At 52.2% G+C, this 22,496-nt stretch overlaps 1 protein-coding gene and 1 long non-coding RNA gene across 5 annotated transcripts in view; both read left to right on the top strand.

Moving 5' to 3' along the window:
- Positions 1 to 14,105: 14,105 nt before the first annotated feature.
- Positions 14,106 to 16,345, top strand: LOC114056003. Its single transcript, XR_003570890.1, has 2 exons — positions 14,106 to 15,212; positions 15,505 to 16,345. It is a non-coding gene; the product is annotated as an uncharacterized LOC114056003 (long non-coding RNA).
- A 4,303-nt stretch (positions 16,346 to 20,648) lies between these two features.
- The window catches only part of LTBP2 (latent transforming growth factor beta binding protein 2), a 69,893-nt gene continuing 68,045 nt past the window's right edge, over positions 20,649 to 22,496 (top strand). For 2 of the 4 annotated variants that reach the window (XM_027880769.1, XM_027880772.1), the window contains exon 1: positions 20,650 to 21,406. In XM_027880769.1, coding sequence (XP_027736570.1) covers positions 20,952 to 21,406 — 455 coding nt within the window. In that variant the 5' untranslated portion in view covers positions 20,650 to 20,951. Of the gene's footprint in view, positions 21,407 to 22,496 lie in introns of all 4 variants that reach the window. The other 2 variants (XM_027880771.1, XM_027880770.1) reach the window with 2 other exon arrangements.

The following is a 22,496-nucleotide window of genomic DNA, read 5'->3' as shown; positions in this document are numbered from 1 at the left end:
CTGCCCTCAGCCAGGTAAACAGTGGCTGGCTGTGTGTTCTCCACCGTATATCTAGGCAGATGTTCTCACATATGAAACCAGCATCTAGTGTTGGCTCTGGCTTTCAGGCCATGAGCACTAGCTAAAGAAGACAGTGAGTAGAGCATGTTTGTCTTGGGGATTGCTTCTAGCAGTGTGTTGGGTCACGGTATTATTTACAAGCTCCTGTGGCAACAAAGTTGTCTTATGCTGGACTCAGAGATTAGGGAGCCTTATGAAGAATACAGAAACTGAAGTTCCAGTGTCCCCTGGAAATCAGAGGTTGTGAATCTAGAGCTGCTGGAATTGGGGTCAGAGCACTGAAAGGTGGATAACTTTGCCGGCAGACCTGGCATGAACAAAATGATACACAAGCAAGCCATGTGGACATGTCTTTACATGCCATGACCAGTTCAACTCATGGGAGGGGGGCCAAGCTGAGGCTGGAGCTTTCAGAAACTTTATCTGTTTGAGTGTGAAGGAGAGAGCTCAGCATGCTGGATTACTTTTGCATGAAGTAAGTTCTAAAGTTTTTGCCTCTCTTTGCAGGATGCATGATATGTGGCTGCCCACACTGCCCATCCTGATCACTAGTTTCTTGCGATGTCTTGGAGAGGGAGTAGTGACAGTGACCTGTTGCTGACTCCACAGCCTCCATTTTTTTTCCTGGCACCTGGCATGGACTTGGGGTTGTGAGAGAAATCACGCCCATGTACTTCATGCTGGAATCCTGCATGCCCCAGCTTGTTTCTCCAGCAATAGCAAAGAGTTGCCTGATACCTTGGGATCCTTGGTTCCATACACAGCCACTTCACCTGAGTTGTATTAAGATACGCTGCTCGGGAAACTGGATTTTTGTGCATTCAATTCCTCTGCTTAGCCTGCTTTGCCTCAACCATGGATCTACAGAGAATTAATTTCTTCATATACCTACATGGGAAAATGATGCTTGGTTTAGATAAGGTCTCTACTTGCTTTCACAGTTTGATAGCTGAGCTGTTCAGTTGAACCAGGCTGTAACTCCTGGTTCCCATAGTGAATTAGTATGTTTTCTATGGTTTTGGCTGTTCTGCTACTATCTTGTGTCTGACTGACCTGGCACGTGATCATAGAAAGAGTCTGAACATATGATTACAGGACCTATAAAAGATCTTATTGGAAACAGCAAAGTTGACCAGAACCTCAGCCTGTGTTGGCATCAGCTGTACTGTGCAGAATCTGAGATTTTAGAATCTTCCTCTTAAACTCTTGGTTTTTTTCACTGAATGCGTGAGAAACCTTAATCTCTGCTTTCCAGAGCATGAAACTTGATTGTAGGAGGAGAGGTGTTACTGCATGAATGTGTTCATTTTTAGACATAATTTGCTATCTTCTTTTGCAGTAAAAAAAAGCAGCTGTAGCTGAAGTTCACCCAGAATTCCTGATCAGTCTTTTCCAGCTACCCTTCTGCAGGGATGGCATGCCACAAAGTATGTTGAGGCGTGGGCAGTTGTACACAGAGTTGGAAGTGGGGAATGAGGCCAAGAGCCAAGCCTCTCTGTCTTGGTATAAAGCTGCAATGAATACAGACAAAGGAAGCAGAGCTCTTGTACCTTGTTAGGGATGGAGAAACTGGAATTGTCCTATGGCTGCTTCACAGTTTTCTCTGAGGTACATGAAGGCCAGAGTGAGTTTAGGTAGTTTTAGTGACTCTGCAGTGGCCAAAACCAAATTCTTCTCTCCCTCTTGAAGCAATTCTCTTATAAGCTGTGTGTTGTCCCATACGTGTCTCTTAATTTAGGGATTAATGCAAACATGATACTGAAGGCCTGTAAACTCATTCAGTTTTCTGAGTAAGTTTAGAAATCTCCTTCAGAAGGAATAGCCATTTTGGGCTTTCTTGTGCTCCAGTAGCTGAAGCGTGAGGTTGCTTTGAGATGAGATAGTGCTGCTTTTACAACAGTGGGTGAAGAAATGCAAGGAAACACAGTTCTCTGCAGTCCTCTTGGAGGAGGTTGAAACCAGCTCTGAGGGTTTCAGATTTGTCTGAAGAAGTGGTTTGCTGTATAGAGGCCAGCTCAGATTTGCAGAGGCCTTTATTGCTGGTTTGAAACAGACTCAGACTCCCACCTAGGGAAACTGGCAGCCTCTTCTTGTCTGTGACTAGAGCAGTCAGCAGAGGTATTCAGCCTTCTCTCTCCTAGGCCCTTTTATGTTGGCAACAATATGCAAAACACCGGTAGCAATTGCATCGTTGCTGAAACTAAAAATTATAGGACAAAAATGTAGCCTAGGTATCTTCTAGTAAGATATTGAACGGTTGCCTTTGTGCTCAGCCATTGAGAGCACCTCACTGACTGCTATTTCCTATGCTGACCAATGCTGTCTTGTTTCCTTCTGCTCGTTCGCTTCCTGTCCATCTTCTGTCCTTTCTCTCCTTCTTATTCCCCATCCCAAAGAGCCTACGGACTCTGTGTGTCCAGATGTTGCATAGCTCCGTGCACGATGGGGCCCTGTTTCAAGATGAAGCATCCCGGTGCTACACAGCACTGCTATTAAAATGGAAGGGCTGAGTTGTAGATAGCCCTAAGGCTGTCGAGGTGGAGGGACTGGGCAGCTGCTGGCTGTTCTTGTAATGAATCTTCTCGGTTTTAGAAGACTTCCGTGACATCCCCCTCTCGTGCCCAGGTGTGTCCTGCTCCCTGACTCAGCTCCGTGCTCTGAAGCCTTGCTGCCTGACAGCCCTCGGAGCAGAGCCGTGCTTCCCTGGCTACGGGATGCTTGAGATGCTTCCCTCGGTGCAGGGACAGGAGGCCATGTGGCAGCCCTGTTCTGCCGTCAGAAGGTGACTGCGGCTGGTTGGCCACCAGAGGGGGACCGGTAGTCGACTTGAGCTGATCCCATTTAAGAGTGGCCAACTTCAGCTCTCTTGAAACCCTGCAGTTTGGGTTACAGTTGTTTGGATTTGTTGATTTGGTTTGTGGTTTATGGTTTTTGGTTTTTTTTTTTGTTCAGCAGACCTCTTAGTCTAGCAAACAAGCTGGCAGACTCTTTCTTACCATGCTTCTAATCCCCAGATAGGAGTGTGTGAGAAGTGAGCATCTAGGAAGCATCCCCTGGTTTTGCAGAAGTCCCTCTTGCATCACTCCCCCTTGCCCCTTTGTTTTCTAAAAGGCAACGCATTTAAAGTGCATGAAAGGAAGTTGGATTTACATACGTATGATTACCCTGCAGCACTCTCTCAGGAGACTCAGCACAAATAGCTTAGTAAGAATAGTGTGCTTAATATGAACAAACAACAGCAGTAACACTACCAGATTAGATGTGCTCTCTCAGGCTTTGAGACATAGGTTAGTCATCACTTTGTGAGAGGAGAGGAAGTTTTAATGCATGGACCAGGAATGCAGAATTGAGCTGGTGTACAGAGAGAGCTGCTGTTCTCTTTTTGGGATTCATTATAGCATAATGGACTTTTTAGAAATTAACTGCAGGCACCACTAACCTTTCCAGAGAGCCTGGGGGAGTGGGAGTTGACTGAGCTTGGATGAGTTGCAATAGGTGACTGGAACAGTGCAGCAGCTCCAGGGACAGGAGGGAAAAAAGGATCATTTTCACCACCCTCAGGGGCAACTGTCCTGAAGTGGTCCCTGAACAGGCCAGTGCCTGCCTTGGACACCCTTTTGCATCAGGTTGTTTTTCAGTAGAGATGGCTTAGGCCAGATAACCTCATACTTTTCGGTAAGTGTTATCAGTAGCCTTTTGGAAATGTCCTTGGAAGATGCTCTGGGAATGTTCAGGAGCTGGCTCTGCTGTGCCTCATCCACTCTGGTTTCTCCTCCTGGGCAGGGCTGAGCTTCAGTTCAAGTGCAAAGTGGCAGAGTGTCAAAGGAGCTGCATAACAAACACATTACTGAGGTGTAATGCATTTGATGCTGTGGAGCTAATTCAGGCCTGAGGCTCTGACCTTTATGGATCTGCTCCCCAGCAGTGTAAGAAGCAGAGGAAAAGGCACCAGGTGGATCAACAACAGCAGAGGGTAGGAAGGCAGTAAAGAGTCATGGGACTGGTGATGCTGGACCCAAAGGCATCTTTAGATTCTAGTGCAGAAATGTTCATCGGTCAGAAGGCTGAATTTCTCAGCAGGATCCCTGCCCCTTAAGTGCTCAGTGTAGTGCTGGAAGTTTAAGATTGCATGAAGAGGTGGGGCAAACCCACAACAGAGTTCCTGATGCCTTTGTCTTTTTGTACAAGGTCAAAGTGACAGCCAGCAGATATTGAAAGGCAACAAGCACGTGACTAATCAAAACTGTCTGCTCCACAGATGGACGGAGGAAAGCATGAGCTTTCCTCCCTGTCCTCCTAAGGGCAGATGAAAGAGTGTGACGTGCATGTGGAAAATGAAAACATCCATGGTTAAATAAGATTTAAAGCAAACTAACCTTTCTGCTTCAGGGCCAAAGCCTGTCTCTGACAGACACGAGTTAGGAGGGAGTTTGCTTTCTGTTTCTCTTGAATCTAGCCACTGTCCTGTGTTGGATGCTGACCTGAAGGAGTTTTTGGCAACTACTGGCTCTAGGCAGGAAGAAGGAGGCAGAATCTGCTTTAATCCTGTCATAGATGTTGTGCTACTTAGGGTTAAACCAATTTAATGCTTGAGTAAGGAGCAGGCATATCCTTCACAAAAAAAAAAAGTCAGTGGCTTTCCAGAAAATCCCCTCCCATCAGTGGAGGACCACCCTCAGCATGTTGTATCTGTAAGAGAGCACAGAGAATGGGCTCTCCATCCTGCCCTGTGGTCCCAGTGCAGCACCTACCATGTTCCCAGTGGGTGTATCAACGTAGAGCTCCACCAAATATGGTGAGAAGTCTTTGACTTGTTTCCAAAGTGTCTAGGTGTTTGCTGTTAGCAAATTTCAGTAGTGTTGTTCTGTTTCCTGGATAGGTAATTTCCTTTTCCACCTCTCTGAGCTGTTGGATGGTTGTGGGGTGATGACGAAGCCTGAGCCTGAAAAAGAACTGTGTTGTGGTGTTGGGTCAGGGAGCCCACAACTGTGTTCTTACTTGTCCTAGAGCTGACAGACTCATGGCAGGGAGAGTGTGCGCTGCTCTGCAAGGCCAACACCTGACCTGTGCCCTTCTTGAGCCATGAACGCTGCTTGTAGATACAAGAGCACCTTTTGTCCTCTGTGGCTTCAGCCTAGCACGGGTTCGAGAAGGGGGAGGCTTGTCTCCTGAAGCTCATCCTTGGCGAGCCCTGCGGAGAGGTGGATGCAGCTGTGGTTTCTTGTCCGCCTCCTCACTTTCATCCCACTCCCTGCATCTCATTCTCTGCCCTCTTCTTTTCCACTATTACTCCTTCCACTCCGCCAATGCAGCAGTGGAGAAGACAAAGTGCCCTTTTCCCTTCTGCTCAGGGAGAGCTCCCTTCCTAGTTTTCTCTGGCTGCCTTTTGCCTTTCTAATCAGTCATGGTAATTTACCCTGGCACTGTTTGGCAGGGGCTGTACCTTGGCATCATGAGCAGCCAGGGTCAGCTGTCAGCCTCTGAGCCATGAGCCTAATGCAACAGAACAGATGTAGGTATTTTTTCCAAGTTTTCCCTGGACAGCAGGATTAAAGTCTCTGTTCTCAGCTGGGGTCCCCAGTGTAGTCACTTCCCTCTGTGTTACACAACACCCTATTAAGAAGAACAGCACAAACATGTTCATTGGGATCCCTTCCCCCAACCGTACAAGGCCAAGGAACAAAGGTGAGGAAGGTTTCCAAAGGCTGAGGAGCTGTCTGTTTGGTCCAGGAGCCCTGAGATAATCCTGCCCTGCTATCCCCCTGTGAAAGGGCCTGCTGCTCTCTGCTGTTCTCTATCCTTGTGGTGCCAGGGCTAAGGGGGAACACAGGCAGCTGGTGGTAAAAGAGCAGTGGGGTCATGTTCTTACATCCATCTGGCTGTGTGCAAACCTGAGTGAGTACCAATGCGGGGAGAAACTAGTGTGGCAGCATCCCTGCCAGGCCCAGTGTTTGTGCCTGCCTACTGAACTGGAGGCTTCTGAGCATGACTGTGTGCATGAGCAAACAGGCAAACAGGGAGTGATGAGAAACTCCAAGGGCTGTCTTGGTGCTATCAAGGGAGAAGGTGTTAGGTGCGGTCCATGGTCCAGACAAACCTTCTTGCTTGAATTCAAAGGTGTCACGTCCTGAGAAGAGTCATGTCTTTTGATCGCAAAGGTTCTGAGGGAGCTTGCTGGAAATGGAGGCAGTGTGCTCTCCATAGATGATCCTGAAGTGGCTAGCCACAAAGAGGTACTGCAGGCACGCTTGGTGAGCAGGAGAGAGCTTCCCCAGCAGACCAAAGGGAGCAGTCAGGTCCATGTGAGCACACACGAGGATCTGCTGCCTCTGTGCACCAATTACTTGCTTTAGTGACAAAAGACCATAAATGAACAAGGGAGTTAATTAGGTCTGCAGCAGGCCAGGTCTGGAGGCCTGCAGAGCTGAGAAATTTGGAGCGTGTTCAAAGGCACAGGGGGAGGAGAAGTCCCTGCAGCTCTGTGTAGCAAACAAAGGTTCTGCTGGTTTTCCCCCTCAGGGAGCGCTGAGAAAAATGTCTCTGACTTGAAGGATGATCCCCAGGAGCGGGAGAGACCAGCTCCTGGCAGCATCTGTTTGTTCAGGCCTCCAGTGAAGGACTTAAACAGCTTGTTAATTCACTCCTTTGTCCTGCTGCAGATCCTTCGTCATTGCAAAGGAGCTCCGGGGCAGTGTGTGCAGTTGTGAGCCAGCTCCTTTGCCCTGGTACTCTGTGCGCTGGATGATCCAGTGAGCTGTCAGCAGGGCTGAGGAGCATGTTGCAGCTGTCTGGCCCATGTCTTGTAAAATGCTCACAGCAGGTCCTTTCCATCTGCTTTGGCCCAAGAGTGACCCTTGCAAACCTCCTCTCCCTTGCAGTCGCCTCAGCAGATGGTGGGAAGGCAGATGGAAAGAGGGCAATCTCTGAAGCTGTAGCAATAGAAAAGTCTGACCCCGTGGTACCTCTCACCCCACCACCCACAAGGACTGGGTTCTTGCAGGGCCAACTAACCCCTGAGCCTCGGCCTCCATGTCCCTTCTCCCAGCCCCTTGGAGCACTTCCTGCTCCCTTCCCTGAACCTCAGTGGAGGCTCTGGATGGCATCCAATTGGAAGAGAGCCTGCCCAAGCTCTGCATGCAGAGTAGGAAGGGGCACCTGTGTTATGAGGGGAGCTCACAAGCATGACGAGAGCTGAGGAACCTTTGTACTCTAGGTGATGTGTTGCTGGGGTCTTGGGGCCTAAGAGTTTGGGGCTGGGGGTGTCCAGCTGTGGTGAATCATTGCAAACCACTCTGAGCAGCTGCTCTCTTGACTCTACCCTCCTTGCACCCTGCATGCATAAAGTCTGCTTTGGGAGGAGGCAGAGGTTCTTTTCCCTACCTGCAATTTAACTAGACTGCAGGAGTTCAAGGAGGTAGAATGGCACACTTGGCTCACACTGGAGGAAGTTTCAGCTCAGCAATGGTGTTTGGGACAGCTGAGTTGTGTATCGCCTGCCAGGCTGCACCAGCTTCTCTGGAGTCAGGACTCAAAACAGACTTGGTCACTGTTCCAGACTTTTCCTTCACTTCATTTATTATCGGCTTCGGATGCAAATTCAGTGGCCGGTATGTGGAGGCCTGGCTGGCTTTGCAGGGCTCCTGTCCAGCTGCCCTCATTCAATCTGCCTCCCTGGTGGGCCTGGCTGGATGTGAGCCCGGCAAAGGTCTTGGAGGGAATGTGTGGGGCATCCAGGTTATAGCACTGTCACCTTCCTCTCCATGTGATAGTAGTGGCTGGCTTGGACAGAGGACAGGCCCTTCCCATAACACAAGTGAGGTTGATGCATCCAAGTACAATACTGATGTGACAGGTTTGCCTTGTAGCAGCAGTTCACTCCACCTCACATTCAGCACAGCAGACAGGTCAAGAGAGATGACCCTTCCTCCTGCAAAATAGCTTGTGCAGGCAGTGCGGACGAGGAGCAAGAAACAGCCTGAAAAGAAATAGCAGGATGGTGGAGAAAAGCTTGGAAAGGTCGCCAGGCCTGCAAATGCAAAGATGTCCAGGGGCCGTGTAGAGGGGCTCCACTGTAATGTTTGGTACCATGCCCAGCCTGAAGTTCTAGCACCATTTAGTAGGCTGGACCAGCCTTGTTTGGCTGGATAGAAGCAGTTGTCATCGTGTCCCAAGTACAGTATCATTGTCACTTTTTAATTCCTCCAATGAGGTGCTGCAAACAGATATACATGTGTTGTAGCTGTACTTTGGATTTAGATTTGCCTCCGGGGACAGGCAGTGATAAGTGTTAAGAACTGTTTAGTTCCCAAATTCTTGTGTTTCTGAGCTGGTTTCTAGCAAGAACAGAAGTCACACGGCTGGGGAAGAGGCTGTGTTCACCTCCAGAAACATGCTGATGGGCTGGGAAGGGACCCCAAGCTGGTGATGCCCTCCCAGCAGCTGGGTTTAATGACCAGGCTAAGGTCATTGGTAGTGTTACATGACAGCTGCTAGTCGGGTTTGCCCTTGTTCAGTGTTTGCCCCTGGGATTTGCCTGGCAGCTGCAGGGGCAAGTTTGGGTCTGTGGAGGTGGGTCCTGTGGGAAGAGGCTGCTATGATTAATGACCATCGATGAATGAGAGGGGAAGGGATAGGAGGAGAAAGCTGCCAAGGCTTTAACTCCGGTGGGTACAGAGGTTCAGCTTGGTTCAGCTTGCTGGCGGGTGGGGAAGGGTCCTTGGCCAGCCAAGCTGTTAACAAACTAGAGGTGAGAGGGGGTGATCAGAGTGTGTTGCATAAGTCAGATTTAAAGTGCCAGAAAAAGCCTCCAGGGAAATGAAATGTCTTAAGTGTCATCAGCTCCACAGAGATAATGAGAACCAGAAAATACTGGGAGGTAAAATGGTACAGATCTGTGAAAACTGGCTTGTGGGCCTGCGATCCTTGTGGATCCATGCTGACTGCAGGGCTGGTGGGGAATGAGTGAGTCTGGTGTTTATGTGTAGGGTTAATCCTCCTAAATCTTGAAGGCAACAAACTCTGAAAGAAGAAAGTCTTCCTGCCAAATGATGTCTCCTGCCCCCTACCCCTTCTTCTTCCATTGACTTGAACAGAATGCAAGAAATGAGGGGAAGCAGCAAGGGGTAGATCTGCTATCACTGTGTTTGTGTGGTCAGTGCAAACGAGGGAGACACTCCTCTTCTGCTCTAGGCTTAGCCTCTTGACCAAAGCCCTGTAACTTGGGGTTGAGGGAGCCCCTTGGGACTGGAGCCAGGAGGTGCAGCTAAAAGCATTGTGCGGGTCCATTGGTGTCACATCCAGTAGTGGCATCTCCACCTCCTCTGGTGGCAACCAAACCCATTACAGCAAAGGTGGTGGATGATCACCTGTGTTAAAGGTCAGATCAGAGTGAAGGATGCTGGAGCAGATTGCCCAGGGAGGCTGTGGAGCCTCCATCCTCAGAGAGGTTCAAAAACCCAACTGAACGTGGCTCTCTGAGCATGCTGGCCTGAGCAGGGGCTGAACCCCTCTCCAGAGTTTCCATCCCACCTTAACCAGTCTATGAGCATGTGGGAGAGCACCAGGGGATGCTGCCAGGACAACCTGCTTGCTTGGCCATGGCTGGGAGGCTCATGGCTGGCTGAGGACAGTAGGAGCCTGTTTCCTCCTCACGTCCAATGCGAAACCAAGAGTGACAGGGTACTTCACTGCTCCCTTGCCCACACCACTCCTTGTAGGGCTGTGGCTGAGTCCTGGAGGACAGGAGCACTTTGGGGCACAGCAGAGTGCTTCTGGAAGCCATCTGAGCTGCTGCCTCTGGACACTCCAGTGGTAAATCTGGCTTACTTCCAGTCTTCCCAATAGGAGGCAGGGCTGTAAAGCAACTGTGGAAGTTAGTGGAAATTAGGCATCAACAGCCACCTGGCATTTGGCGTTAGGCCTGAACTGGTGGGAGTGAGAGCAGGGTTATTTCACAAAATAGCAATGAAGTATCTGGTGGGGGTTTGTTTTCCTAGATGCCTTCTTGCTGGTGCCCTGAAGGCTTGTGGGAAAGGGCAGATGTTTGTACTTGTACCTGTGTCCCAGGTGCATGCCTTCCTCTGCCCACAAAGGCTGTGCTCCCAGCACTGGGGGAAGCTCTGTGTTGGCTGTGAGATCTCAGGCTGGATTAAGTGGCAAAGGCAAATCCTCAGCTTTGGGAAGAGCACACTTGACCTTTGCCTCTACAGAGTTATGCTCTCCCTGGGGAGGAAGTGTTGGCTGAGCTGCTAAACAAAGCACTGGCTGTCATAAGGAGGACCTGCCTGCCTCAGGGAAGGAGGGCCTGGGGTGAGGGTCAGATTTATGCTCTAGGGGGGAGGAAGAGACAGCAGACTCAGTGACCTGTAAGCTTAGAGGTGACCAGCTCAATTTACTGAGAAATGTTAAGCTACATTGCCTTCTCTGTCAAAAATACACCATCTGGGATGGTCTGACCAGATGGGCCCACTGACAAATCCAGATACAAGAGGGGAATTTTCTTGGGAAGATCCAAATGATGTTTTGAATCCCCTTCCCTGATTTTCCAACATGTTCTTCTCTGTCATGTCTTGCAATATCTCTCACCCTGAATTGCTGGTAGCATCTTTGCAGGTTCTCCAGGTACCATGGAAGAAGTATCCAGTAGTGAATGGGGCCCTAGCATGGACCTCAGACATTGTTATAGATGCTCAGTGGTAGCAGCAGCTAAACATGCTTGTTCTCCCTAAGCAGTGGCCTGTGTACAGGTCTCACATTAATTCAGGCATTTTCTCCTACATTATGCCCTCAGTTCTAGTGCCAGAGGGCCCAGCAAGGAATATGAACAAAAACAGAGGGGGCACATGTGTGGAGGTCTCTTTTCCACTTTGCACCCAGGTTTCTAAAACATGCATAACGACAAAGAAACTGGCTGAGTGCAAAGCACTATAGAAATGTATTTGCATCTCCATTGCTACAGGTATGGTGTTTGATGGTTTGGGGTTACCCCTGGCCTTCTCGCCCTCATCTCTTTCCTGCCTCCTCCACTAAAATCCTCTGAGCTTGGAACCACTTTGAGTTTGTGACTCTAAAGAGATCATTTAATATTACTGAGAGCATGTGGATTAGGGAGGGAAGACATGCTGGAAAAATCCAGGTTTTCCCAAGCATCCAAAGGCCTGTAAAATAGGTATAAATACATGTACAGTGTGCTGCATTGCAGAGAAGTGAGGAGACTGATACAGCTTGAAAGAAATTTCTCCTTTTGTGCCACCTTTGCCAGCTCCTGCGGATATTTGTGCAGTGCTCAGCCACTAGGTTAGCAGAGTCGTTTCTCTTCCAGGGGTGATGAGGGTGTAGCATGGCAGGCAGTACTGTTGCCTTCACCTGCAGCTGGACGGGCAAACTGGAAGGAGATGAAAGGTTTGTTAATCAATTGCTGTGAACTTAGACCCAGACCATCTGAAGACCTTGTGGGAAGCAACCACCACTATGTTACCAAAGCTCTCCTGCACGCTGGGGATAGAGCTACCTCCTGCTCTATCAGCTTTACAGTTTGTCTGTGTCTCTTGCTTCTGTGTCACTCACACCCTGAAGCATCAGCTGTGTTTCTGTTGGCAGGAATGACTGGGAAGAGACCAAAATCAGAGTATGTGAACACTTATGTGGGAGGTCTGTTGTTAGTACTGGTGTGAGTGCTGCACATCTGAGAAACTAATACAATGAGAGGGGCTGCGCACGTGAAACAACGCAGGGCAGTGGGCCATGTTCCTCCTTTAGATCTGCTTGGTGCTGACAAACCTATTAGTGGCAGCTTGATGCTGCTGCTGCTGAGGACTTCAGTGAGAGCAAAAGCCCTGGAGGCAGCTGAGCTTTGCACAGGACCAAGCTGATGGAGCTCCACCCAACCCACATAGTGCAGATTCCCAATCAACTTTCTGAGCACATGGAGTTTCTGGGAGATGTTTGGCTGTATTCTAGGCTTGGTACAGCTGCATCAGCAGGTTCTGGGGTGCGAAGGGCACTGTATTTCACTTCCCAGTTTCCCTCCTGGAACCTTGCTGACACAGCTTCCTGGACTACTAGTATCAGGAAGAGGCAGTTCATTTTCTGGGCTGGGGTGGCGGCGGGGGGCACAGCCCAGCCTACATGGGGCGTGAGAAGGGCACCAAACCATCCTTCCAGCCCAGCTGCTTCCTCCACTAAAGCAACGAGACAGAGTTTCTGCCATACCCAGACTGTTTGGAAATGTATTGATAAACTTCCAAATGTCTATTCTACAATCCAGATGTGCTAGCCTTGGCTGTAAACCCTCATCTGAAGAACAGGTGTGCTATAATGTTTCTAGCAGTGGCCCCAAAGCCAGCTGGAGGCTGGAACTGAGCAGGGGCCAAGGGGCTGGTGCCATATAGGATATGGATAATGGGGCAGGGACAGGTGAGGTAGAGAGCTGTGGGTCAGCTGTAGTTCACAGTAACCTAGAGTCAGACTGAGAGGGAGGAAGGGGGCAAACTGGAGGATCCCTCAACCCCCGGGCTCTGCTTAGCAGCACTGGAGCTGTTGCAGAAGAGGCTGCCCTGGTTGTATGGGTAACATGGATTCACCCCTAGGGTGCATCAGGCTTGGTTGGATCTGTCCTGGTGAAGAGACACAGGGCTAGAGCTGGCCACCAGCTCCTGTGGTATTTTCTGTGGTTTGCCTCAACCTCCCCAGCAGCTCTGTGGTCTGGAAGACACTGCAGGTCAGCACCTCCCTGCATTGCTGCGGTAACTGAAATAAATGGGGCTGCTTCTTTGTTGGGCCAAACTTCACATGCAGTTTTGGCCTGAAAAGGTGTCGCCCCGGGCTGGGGAAGGTGTCTTGCTATTGGGCCTGGATCTGGTTTCCAAAAGCTGTACTAGGGAGAAGCACAGTCCCAGTGGTAAGACTGGTGGCAGCAGTGGGCTGCCAGAGGGGCACCAGCTCTCTGGTGTGGGAAGGACAGCCAGCCTTGGGTGCAGGCTAGCAGGAAACCTATGGATAGTGGGGATGAGGAAGGGCACAAGATGCTGATACCACACTGCCTTAGCTACACATGGTGCCTGCAAGCTCAGAGATGAGATCCACGCTGATGGCATATCACTCTACCCCTCTAAGCCCCCAAACTTGCTCTAACATAGGATTTTAGCTCCACTGGGACCTCTTGGTGATTTGCGTAGCCTAAAGCTTTTGTCAGTGATGTTTGTACCCTCCATAGCTCCACAGATCTGGCCAAGCTTGCAGGGAAACAGAGCCTGACTGAGGTAGGCAACACCTGCCAGAGGAGCAGCTGCCTTTGCTGAAAAGTGGATTTCAAGGCCGGGGTGACTAAGGCCAGGGACAGCACTGAGGAAAGCCAAGGGCCATATTGGTCCCATCTTCCCATGGAACGAGAGACCAAAGTGGCATTGAGAGGGGCCCCCACAGACAGCACTTGCTCCTGCGCGTGGGGTGGCCCTGGCCATGCTCTGTGCTCAGTGAGGAGCCTTCAGCATCCCCTTGGCCCCTACAGTGAGCATAAGGCTAGCTAGTGCTGTTGCTTCATTTTCATCTGCTCCCAGATTGCACTCCTGTCTTGTGCAAATACCTTTCCTGCTCTCTACCCCTGTCTGCCTTCCTCCTGCTACTCTGCAGCAAGAGCTGCGTGTAGACAAGCCTAGCTTGCACAGCCTCAGAACAGGCAGTTTGGGCCTGATGTTGCTGATGCAGGGATGTTCCCCAGGAACATCGTGAGCTCCCCGCCTTCTTCAGCCCTGCCATCCTCCAGGATGTGCTTCCCTTGGCTCAGGGATGCACAAAGCCAGGCTCTGGGAGGGAGGGGCGAGGGTCTTTTCCACCTCCATGGTGCCAGCTGCCTTCCTTGGCTGCCACCCTTGCTGTCAGAGCTTGCTAGTCTTGGCCACCTGTGCTATTGCCACTGCTGTGTCCTTGAGCTGTGCAAGGCTTTCTTGACTGCTCAGATGGGCTGAAACTGGGGAAAAGGAGAGGGAGGGAAGGCAGGGCATAGCCTGAGAAGGTATGCCAGATCTCAGTTCGGAGGCCAAGGTAGGCTTGCATTGTCCCTACTTTTGTCCTGACCTTCAAACTCTAGGGGAGGCAGTATAATCACAAGTGCCAGGACAATCACAATCTTTAATCCTGTTACGGACTTCTGTGCCTGGTGTGGCTCCTGTTTGGGTGGGAAGTGGATGCTTCTGCATCTCAAGCTCCCTGCTTTTCTCAGAAGATTATGACCTGATGTGGTGTGGCATAAAAAGGGGCTTTACTCACCTTCTCTGCAGTTGTCCTGCATTTATTTCCTTTTTAAACTCTCATTCATCATTATTCTTATTTCTTGTAAGAGTCTGGATTCCTTTCTTAAGGCTATGTGCCACACCTGTGTGTAGAGTTGGTGACAGTAGAGTCAGCCTGGCAACTAGTGAGGGAGACTTCTGGAGCTGTGATGTCACTGGAGAGCTGAATTCCCAGCCTATGAAGTCATAGCTGGGAAATTGGGTACTCAGCCTAATCCCAATAATTACCCAATGGGACTGTAAAGTGTCAATGCATTAGTCTATTGCGTGATGACTAACTATTTAAACTCTAACACATGCCACCATTAATTGCCACTTTTTGCATTTCCCTAAGATTCACTTATTAGTAAGCTATTAAACATTCACTTGAAACGATTGCATTGTAATGAACTGAGATCACTGCTCACACAGCCATTGCAATGCGCAAACTGGTAGGAAAGCACCTAAAATCCTGTGATGGGAGTGATTTTAGGATGGCAGAGTAAACAAACTAATATACAGATATAACATCACCCTCACCAGTCATTCCTATTTCAGGATCTGTGCGACCATCATCAGTTTCACTTTGTTATGCAAAACTGATGGACTGAAGGACTTTAAGTCCAAGTTTCCCATGCCCTGGGCTGACAAGATGAGGGTCTTGAGGAAGGAACAGCAACTTGAAGGAAACGAATCATTGCTTTTTAGAAAGGTTGCTTTGAAATCAGAAGCAGAAATGAAACTATTTTAATCCCAAACACTCTGTAGAATTGAAAGTTTGATTCAAGTTTGTTCTTTCTTGTCATCTTCTTGTTGAGAAGTTCAGTGTGGGAGGAATTTCTCAGGAAGAGCTTCTTCATCACAACCTGGGCATTGCCTGGTCGGGTCAACTTGTTTGCATCTTATATTTTCTACAGGTTGTGGGCTCCTTAGGAAGCACTGCCTTTGAAGTTGTACCAGGAGACTTCCCAGTGAGGAGAGCATCTCATCAGGCTCCCTGCGTACCCTCAAGCTGTTGTTCCTGCTTCCCGGTTCCCTTCCAGTCCACAACATGCATGTTCAATGGCTGCCTTAGGAAGAGCCTCCTGGCATTGAGACCCTGGTGAAAAGGGGAAGAAAAGGTTATGGAAATTCACACTATGAGGGTCCTTTCCACACTCCTTTTAGCAGTGCCCAGACCACCAAAGGGGAACATTCCCTCTTCAAGGGTTACAGCCCATAAAAATGGCAAAGGTTCTGCTTCCTTCTTTCCTTTTTTCTCCTGCTTTTGTGAGGACAGATGACTAATGAGTGGAGCAGTTGAAGCCCCCCATCAGGTTGATGTCCTGAGCAGGCTTGCTCCTGCAGGGAATGCATGATGGAATGGATTTCCTGGTCAGGGCAGCCTCTCTGCTCCTCAGGCATGCTCAGGTTTTCCTAGTTTCCAGGCCCCTTTCCACACCACATGCAGTTCCAGCCACAGGTACTGAAGAAGCAGAGAGGCCAGATCAGCCTCTTGGGGAGAGGGGAGATTGCAGTCGGATCACTGCAAACAGGACTTCATTAATTATAAATGGACAGATTCTCTTGAGTTGCTGTAGCTCTGCATGAGTCCTATTCTAGCTGAGGTTTTTTTTTTTTTTTCTCCTGAGGAGTTGCTGAAGGGGCTCTAAATAGTGTGATGGAAAAATAAGGAACCAGCTGTGCTCTGCAGCCAGCTCAACCAGGGCCTTTCTACAGCAGTAGCCGACTGCAATCTCCTCTCTGCCTCACTCTGCACTTCCATCTCTTGGGTTCTGCCATCTGGTCCTGCTCTGCAGGTTTCTTCTTCCTAGCAACATGTTTTTGTCTCCTCTAGTAACCTCTTTTTCAGCATAGTAATGCTTGGACATACATTTAGACAACAGCACGATCAAGAAGTCCAGTTGTGGGACACCCCATTGCCTGGTCTGTGCCTCCACCTTGGAGATGGTCCTGGTTGAATGAAAGCAGAAGGAACAATAAAACCAGCAAACCTTGGCTTTCGACTAGGAAGTGCCGGAAAGTTTTTCTTCTGTTTTCTGACAACAAACCATCCACACAGCCCTCAGCTGCCTGCTGGTGGCCTCCTCACAGGGAGAGGCCAAGATATACCCCAAAGCTCTGAGGGATGCATCAAGAGTGGGTGGAGGTGGCTGGAAGGCCAGGTTGTGTGTTTGGCTGGAGTGGCTTGTCTGTTGGTTGGGAATGTCTGCTTCCCTGGGTGCCATGAGTGTGCTGAGCTGTGTGTATCTCATGGCAAAGGCAAGGGGTGGGAATGCTGTCTGTAGAGGATTTGCTGGCTGTGTTTGCAAATTCAGAAGCTGCTTTTCCTGCAGCCCATGGTTATAGAGATCCTCTCCAGAGATCACTGTCACCTCAAAATTTTTCTCTATCCAGCTCCTCAAAGCAGCCATGTTCTCCCTCCTGGTGTGAGATGGCTCTTTTCAGAGAAGCGGTGACTTGTACCTCTACACAGCTGGCTCCTCACCCAAATTTTTAAGCCAGTGGGGCTGGCCAACCTTCCCTTGCCCTTCAGCCCTGAGCAGGGGGAGCACTCCTTCCTCTGCGGGAGCTGCAGGCAGCTTCTGAATCCATGGAATGTGCCCCATCTGCAGTGCGTTAGGGGTCTGCTTGCAGCAGAGGAAGGAGCACATGTGGGTTGTGAACCCTTCTGAAAAGGAAGAAAAGGGGCTAATTAATTGAAGGGATCCAATGCCAGGAGCCACATCTGGGAGCCAACTGGCCCTGGAAGCATGGCTCCCAGGTGCTACTGCACCAAGGAAAGTGTGCAGAGCTGGTGGGGACCCAATGGGCAGGGGAATGAAGGTGTGAGAGGTCCTGGCATAGAGGGCCCCCCATCAGCACAATCTTGAAGAGGCCCTTTTCCCTGTCCTTTGAGAGGGCTCATGAAGATGTGACTCATACTCATCTTTCCAGGTCACAGCCCACCTTAACCCCCCTGCCTCTGGCCCATGGCTTTGATGCTCAGGTGCCCGAGCACCTGACCTTCTCTGCCATAGACAGGGCAGGTTAAAAGGGCCATGCCATCAATGCAGGCCACCTTTGCTCCTCTTCTCTGAAGGGTCTGATGAGCCTCTTGCTTTTTGAACTGGCTCCCAGGTCTGCCTCACTCAGCTTGGTGTCCTAGCCCTGGAAAGCATAGACTTGGAGAGGTACTGCAATAGTGTCTGCCCTCAGCCTCTCCTCTGCTGCCTAGGTCACGCTGAGAATTAAGGGAAGTGAAGGCATCAAAGAGCACTTTGAGCTGCTCTCCTGAAGCCTGCCTCCCCGGAGGACCTCTGTGTTCCCTGCTGATGGGGGCTGGGCTGTTGAACCTTGCTTGCCATCTTACTGCCCTGTCCTCTCTCCACTGCTGATCTCTCTTCCCAGGCGGGGATTTGATCTCGGCAGCAAGCAGGCCAACCATCCACACTCTGCCTATGCAAGTTCCTGAGCAATGAGGTATTTCGTGTTTGCCGGCTGAGCCCCCACTGAGCCACATGCTGAAGCCCAACCTGCACTAGGATTACCCACACAACCTGCCCTTCCCCTTTTCTGATGGGTTTGTTTTGGGGGATGGCCAAGTATGAAATGAGGCACAGGGCACCCCTGTGCCTGCAGCCCCTTGTACCAGACAGCCCTGGGGTGGAGGGTTTGGGGGCCACTGCCCTCATCTGGCCCCTGCTCTGCTACTGTGCTTCCATGAGATCAAACAGCATCAGCACGTCCCTGCAAAAGCAAAGAAGTGTTTGCATGTGTGAGGCTGGAAGGAGCTCAGTGTCCAGCTCTGGGGGGTTACTGTAAACATGGATCTAAGTTGATTTGAGAAGGGATGCCAGCTCCCTGAGCCAGGCTCCACCACAGCCAGGGGTGGCTACAAGAGGTGTCGGGGGGCCGTGGATGGCTCTTTTGGACTTGGATATCTCATTCCTCAGGCCCATTAGCTAGGCACAGGCTCCTGCAGCCCCAGCACTGTTGGATCCTGAGTGCAGGCTCCTGTGGCGGTGTCATCCCCTGGGGCTGTTTTAAATGTCTTCTTCCCTGGGGTGACCCAGCACCTCCAGGAAGGAGGAATCCACTTGAGGCCCCTGCTCTAGTGTTGCCTGCTCTAGGTTTGAGCACTGCCTGGGCCCTTGGCTGCTTGGTTTATGGCTTTGTTTATGGTGTTGATAATTTTCTCATTTCAGGTTTAGGCACAAGCATTCTTTCCACTGCTGCATAAGAAAGTAATTAGGTGAGGATGGAAATGACATTCTTCTTCCTCAGAACAAAGAAACAAGTCAGGGCTGTTACTGGGCACCACTCATGGCATCTACAGCCATGCAAGCCCCTGCCCAAGTGATGTCTCTGCCCTAATAGGGCAGATAGGCAAGCTGATTGCATCCCAGGAAGTGCCAAAGCAGTATTTCTGCTGCCCTGTAAGCCAGCTGCCAGTGCTAAGGTCAAAGCCTGAACCGACTCAGTCCCTCATTCTGGTCACACTTGCTCATCTGCCAAGTTACATCCCCTCTCCCTCTCAGGGCAGCCCCAGCCAGAAGGGATGTGCTAAGGTCCAGCTCTACTCCAGACCCAGTATGCTTTCAGGGCGATTCATTCCCTGTGCTTCTGCTCCTTTCCCAGCTTCACAGCACTGTGGAGGGCAGGAAGCAAAGCTGTCATCCCAAGAAGGGGATGGCTGTGATCTGAGAAAGCCTAAAAGTCAGGTGTAATGAGAAGAGGGAAGATGGAGCCACTGGTTTCAAATAGGATAGGCTTTAGGAACACAACTACTGGAGGCTGGAGAGGAGAAACTGGGAGAGCTGGACAGATCCCTCTGCCACAAAGCTGTTGGGAAGCAGACAGCTTGGTAAGGACCGGGGAGGCAGCACCTGCAGTAGGAGAGGCTGGAGGGAGAGGAGTGTCAATGGGATGGGGAGCTGGGGAAGCAGTGGGCACAGAAGGAGAGCCAGTGCTCTATGTTGCAGTCACCCCATGCAACAAAAGAGACAAAAGAAATTGGATAAAATCATGGATTGAAATGAAAATTTGCCTTCTAAACCCAGTAGCTGAGCTGCAGTATCTGGCTGAAGGTGCCCCTACCTGCAGGCTGCTGGAAGATGTAAGGGTACACCCAAAGGATCACTCTGTGCACATGCAGAGTTCTTTGTGTTCTCCCACAGACATCCAGTTGCAGCGCTTGGGACTGGGATGTTGAGTGAGGTGCACCTCTTGTCCACCTGAGCTTGGCATGATGAAAACAGGTTGGCAAAGCATTACTGGCCACAGGACCCACTGCAGGGATGCATCTCCTTCCTGGGAGCATTTGCAATGCCCTCCTCTGCCTCAAATACAGAGGTCTTTAGCCACCCACCAAGCTCACAAATGCTGCTGTGGGCCAGAATGAGCCCATCCCAAATAAAGGACAGTGCCTGCGCTCTGGTGGGAGGATTTGCTCCTTGCCTGAGATGGGCAAGAGCAGCAGAAAACTGCAGAGTTGTGGCAGAGGACAAGGCCAAGCTGGTGTGTGGCTGAAATGGGATTTGTGCCCTCCTGCCCTGTTCTCCCTCCTCCTACTCTTCCCTCAATCTTTCTCAGTACCTATAAAGCAAAGCAATCATTTCAAGTCTTCTGTCAACCTTTTGGCACTCAGCAGAGAAAGATGGGGAGAAGAATGGACGTCTACCCTAAGTCTGGAATATGTCTCCTGAAAGATCTCTCTTAGCTGAAGGACCTGGAGCTTTTAGGTGGGTCCTTTTTTAGCCTGGACCTATATAAGGAAGAGTATAAAGCCCTGAACCGGGTTGAGGGGATCTGAGAGCTCTGGAAGCAGGGTAGGATTGCAGCTAAGGCTCTTCCCATTGCCGTGCCTTTTTCCTGTGAGATGAGATCCAGAGCAGCGAGAGGGCTAGTGGTGCTAATGCAGCTCCGCGAGTCCCCAGATGCTGAGGGGCAGCGGTATTCCTCCGGCATCCGTGTCTCCTGCTCCGGGCACCCCACATCCAGGGCTGCTCCAGCTTCCCTGAGCGTTCCCAACTGCGGCAGGGGCCGGCGGGTCGCTGCGGGCCGAGCGGCGGGGCGGACTGCGGGGGCTGCACGCAGGCTTCGGGACCGGCGGCAGCCGGGTCTCCACGGCCAGGCAGGGGTTAAGGCTTCTCTGTTGTAGTTTGTTTCCCTTTGCCAAAGTGGGTGTTGCTGGAATGTCTCCTCTCCTAAGGAGGGGGGCCGAGCCGTGTCCTCTGGAGAGGGGGGATGTCAGCATCAAAAAGACACAGAGGGGGAGGTTTCCAAAAATAAAACCCTCCATCCCCTCCAGGCGCTGCCAGTGCCAGAGGCAGGCGCGAAGGTGCTCGGAACTGCCTGCGGAGCGCGGGAGCTCGCTGGCAGCCCGGCGAGCGGGACCGGCCGCCCTCCTCCTCTTCCTTCTTCTGCGGGGGCCGCCCGACAGCCCGCGCCCCTGCCTTAGCACTGCTGTCTGCGCCCCCGGTCTCAGTGGGCGGCAGGTCCCGTCGGAGTCCCGGAGCGGGATGGGGCGGTGAGCGAGGGGCGGAGAGCCTGCGGTCCCCGCTGCCCCGCGCCCGCCGGGGGATGCCATCCTGGCGCTGAGCGCTCCGCGCCGCCCGTCTACCCCCGCCACCGGCTGACACCATGCGGGGCGCCGCCGCCAGCCTCCTCCCGCTCACCTTCGCCGTTCTCCTCGGCTTCGCCCGCTGTCGGCCGGACTCGGCGGCCAGGCTGGAGCCGGGGACCGGGGGAGCGGCGCGGCCGCGGGGCCGGGGGGCTGCCCTGGGGGCGGTGGGCACGACGCACAGCCTGTCCCCGGCGTCTCGGTCCCCTCCACAGTCACGACCCCTCCCCGCCGCCCTCCACGTGGACCGCGGCTCCGCGGCCTCCGCGGGGAGTCCGAGTGGCGGCGACGGCCGGAGGCAGCGTCCCGACCGCGGGCTGCCCGCGGCCCGGGGCCAAACGGGCGACGCCGGGCTCCGTCCCGGCGGGGAGCAGAGCAACAGGCAGGACCCCTCCCGGCATCAGCAGGGCAGCGGGCCGAAAGCGCGGGTCGTGCCCCGGACGAAGGAGCCAAATAGCAGAGGAAGGATGGCCGGGTAAGTGCTGCGGCCGGGGGGGATTCTGCTGGGGGTGCGTAGCATGAGCCCCGATAGTCCTGGCGCCAGACAGCGCCGGACGGAGGGCCCAGGTCCCATCCCGAGCCCCGTGCTGCATCCCCTCTTCCATCCCACGGGAGCTCCGAGTGCTGTCCCGTCCCGCCGCGGGATGTCGGAGCTGTCACGGGGGTGATGTGCGGGGGCCCGGGCTGTGCTGCCCCGGGAGCGGGACCGGAGCGGGAGCCCGCTCGGTGCCGCGCGGCGCCTCTGCCCCTCACGTGTGACCGCGCCGCTCCCGCCCACCCGTCGGTGCGTCTGTGTCCGTGGACACGAACGCGTGAAGTGTGAACCTGAGTGGGAGCAAGGCGCCGGGCCGCCGTCTGCCGGTCGTGGGAGTGCGTAGTTCAGACACATCAGGGTTTCAGCTGGCTGGACAGCTGCGCGGTAGCGGGCAGAGTGTCCCCGCTGCGCTCTGAGGCTGCCCACAGCCCTCCTGGGGGAGGCATGCGGGGTGAGGGACTCCCGAGGGAGATGAAGTATGGCCGTGGTACTTTGGGTGGTGGAGAGGCTGAAGAGGCTTGCTTGGCTCTGAGGGACAGAGCCTGGCTGCTGCTGGTCTTGCTGCAGGTACCTGGCCTCTTGGCTCCTTCCTCCCATAAGGGGCCCCTTGTAAGCACTCCACGCCGCAGCTTCCCATGGCTTCAGCTGGCTCAGCCGGAGGAGGCTTCCTACGACTTGCCTGGCAGGGCTGCTTCCAGCTCCAGTCTCTGGCTACAACCCTGTGGAGGTGGAGGGGATATCATATGGCGAGGCCAGCTGCTCCGTTGTGAGGGGAGCTTGCGAGCAGGACGTCTGGCGCAGCGCTGACGTACCCTTCGGCCCCCTCCTTTGCAGTTCCTCTCTGCACCTCCGTGGCTCCATGCTCTTCGAGATGATCTCCTCTGCCACCTGGGAAGGGTTACCGAAACCATTGCGCAGGAGTTTGACTGACCCGAGTTGGCAGCATGTATCCTCTCTCCATGTGAGCCCTGCTAGGGGGATAATGAGGGCAGGCTCTGGGCTGACAGCCCTCTGACATGGGCAGAAATGT

Source organism: Empidonax traillii, unplaced genomic scaffold, assembly GCF_003031625.1.
Source record: "Empidonax traillii isolate 1590-97213 ecotype Southwest subspecies unplaced genomic scaffold, ASM303162v1 scaffold74:size2480735, whole genome shotgun sequence".
In the NCBI taxonomy this organism is placed as follows: Eukaryota; Metazoa; Chordata; class Aves; order Passeriformes; family Tyrannidae; genus Empidonax; species Empidonax traillii.
Note: the sequence above shows the minus strand (reverse complement) of the source record. Positions and strands in the feature narration are given on the sequence as shown.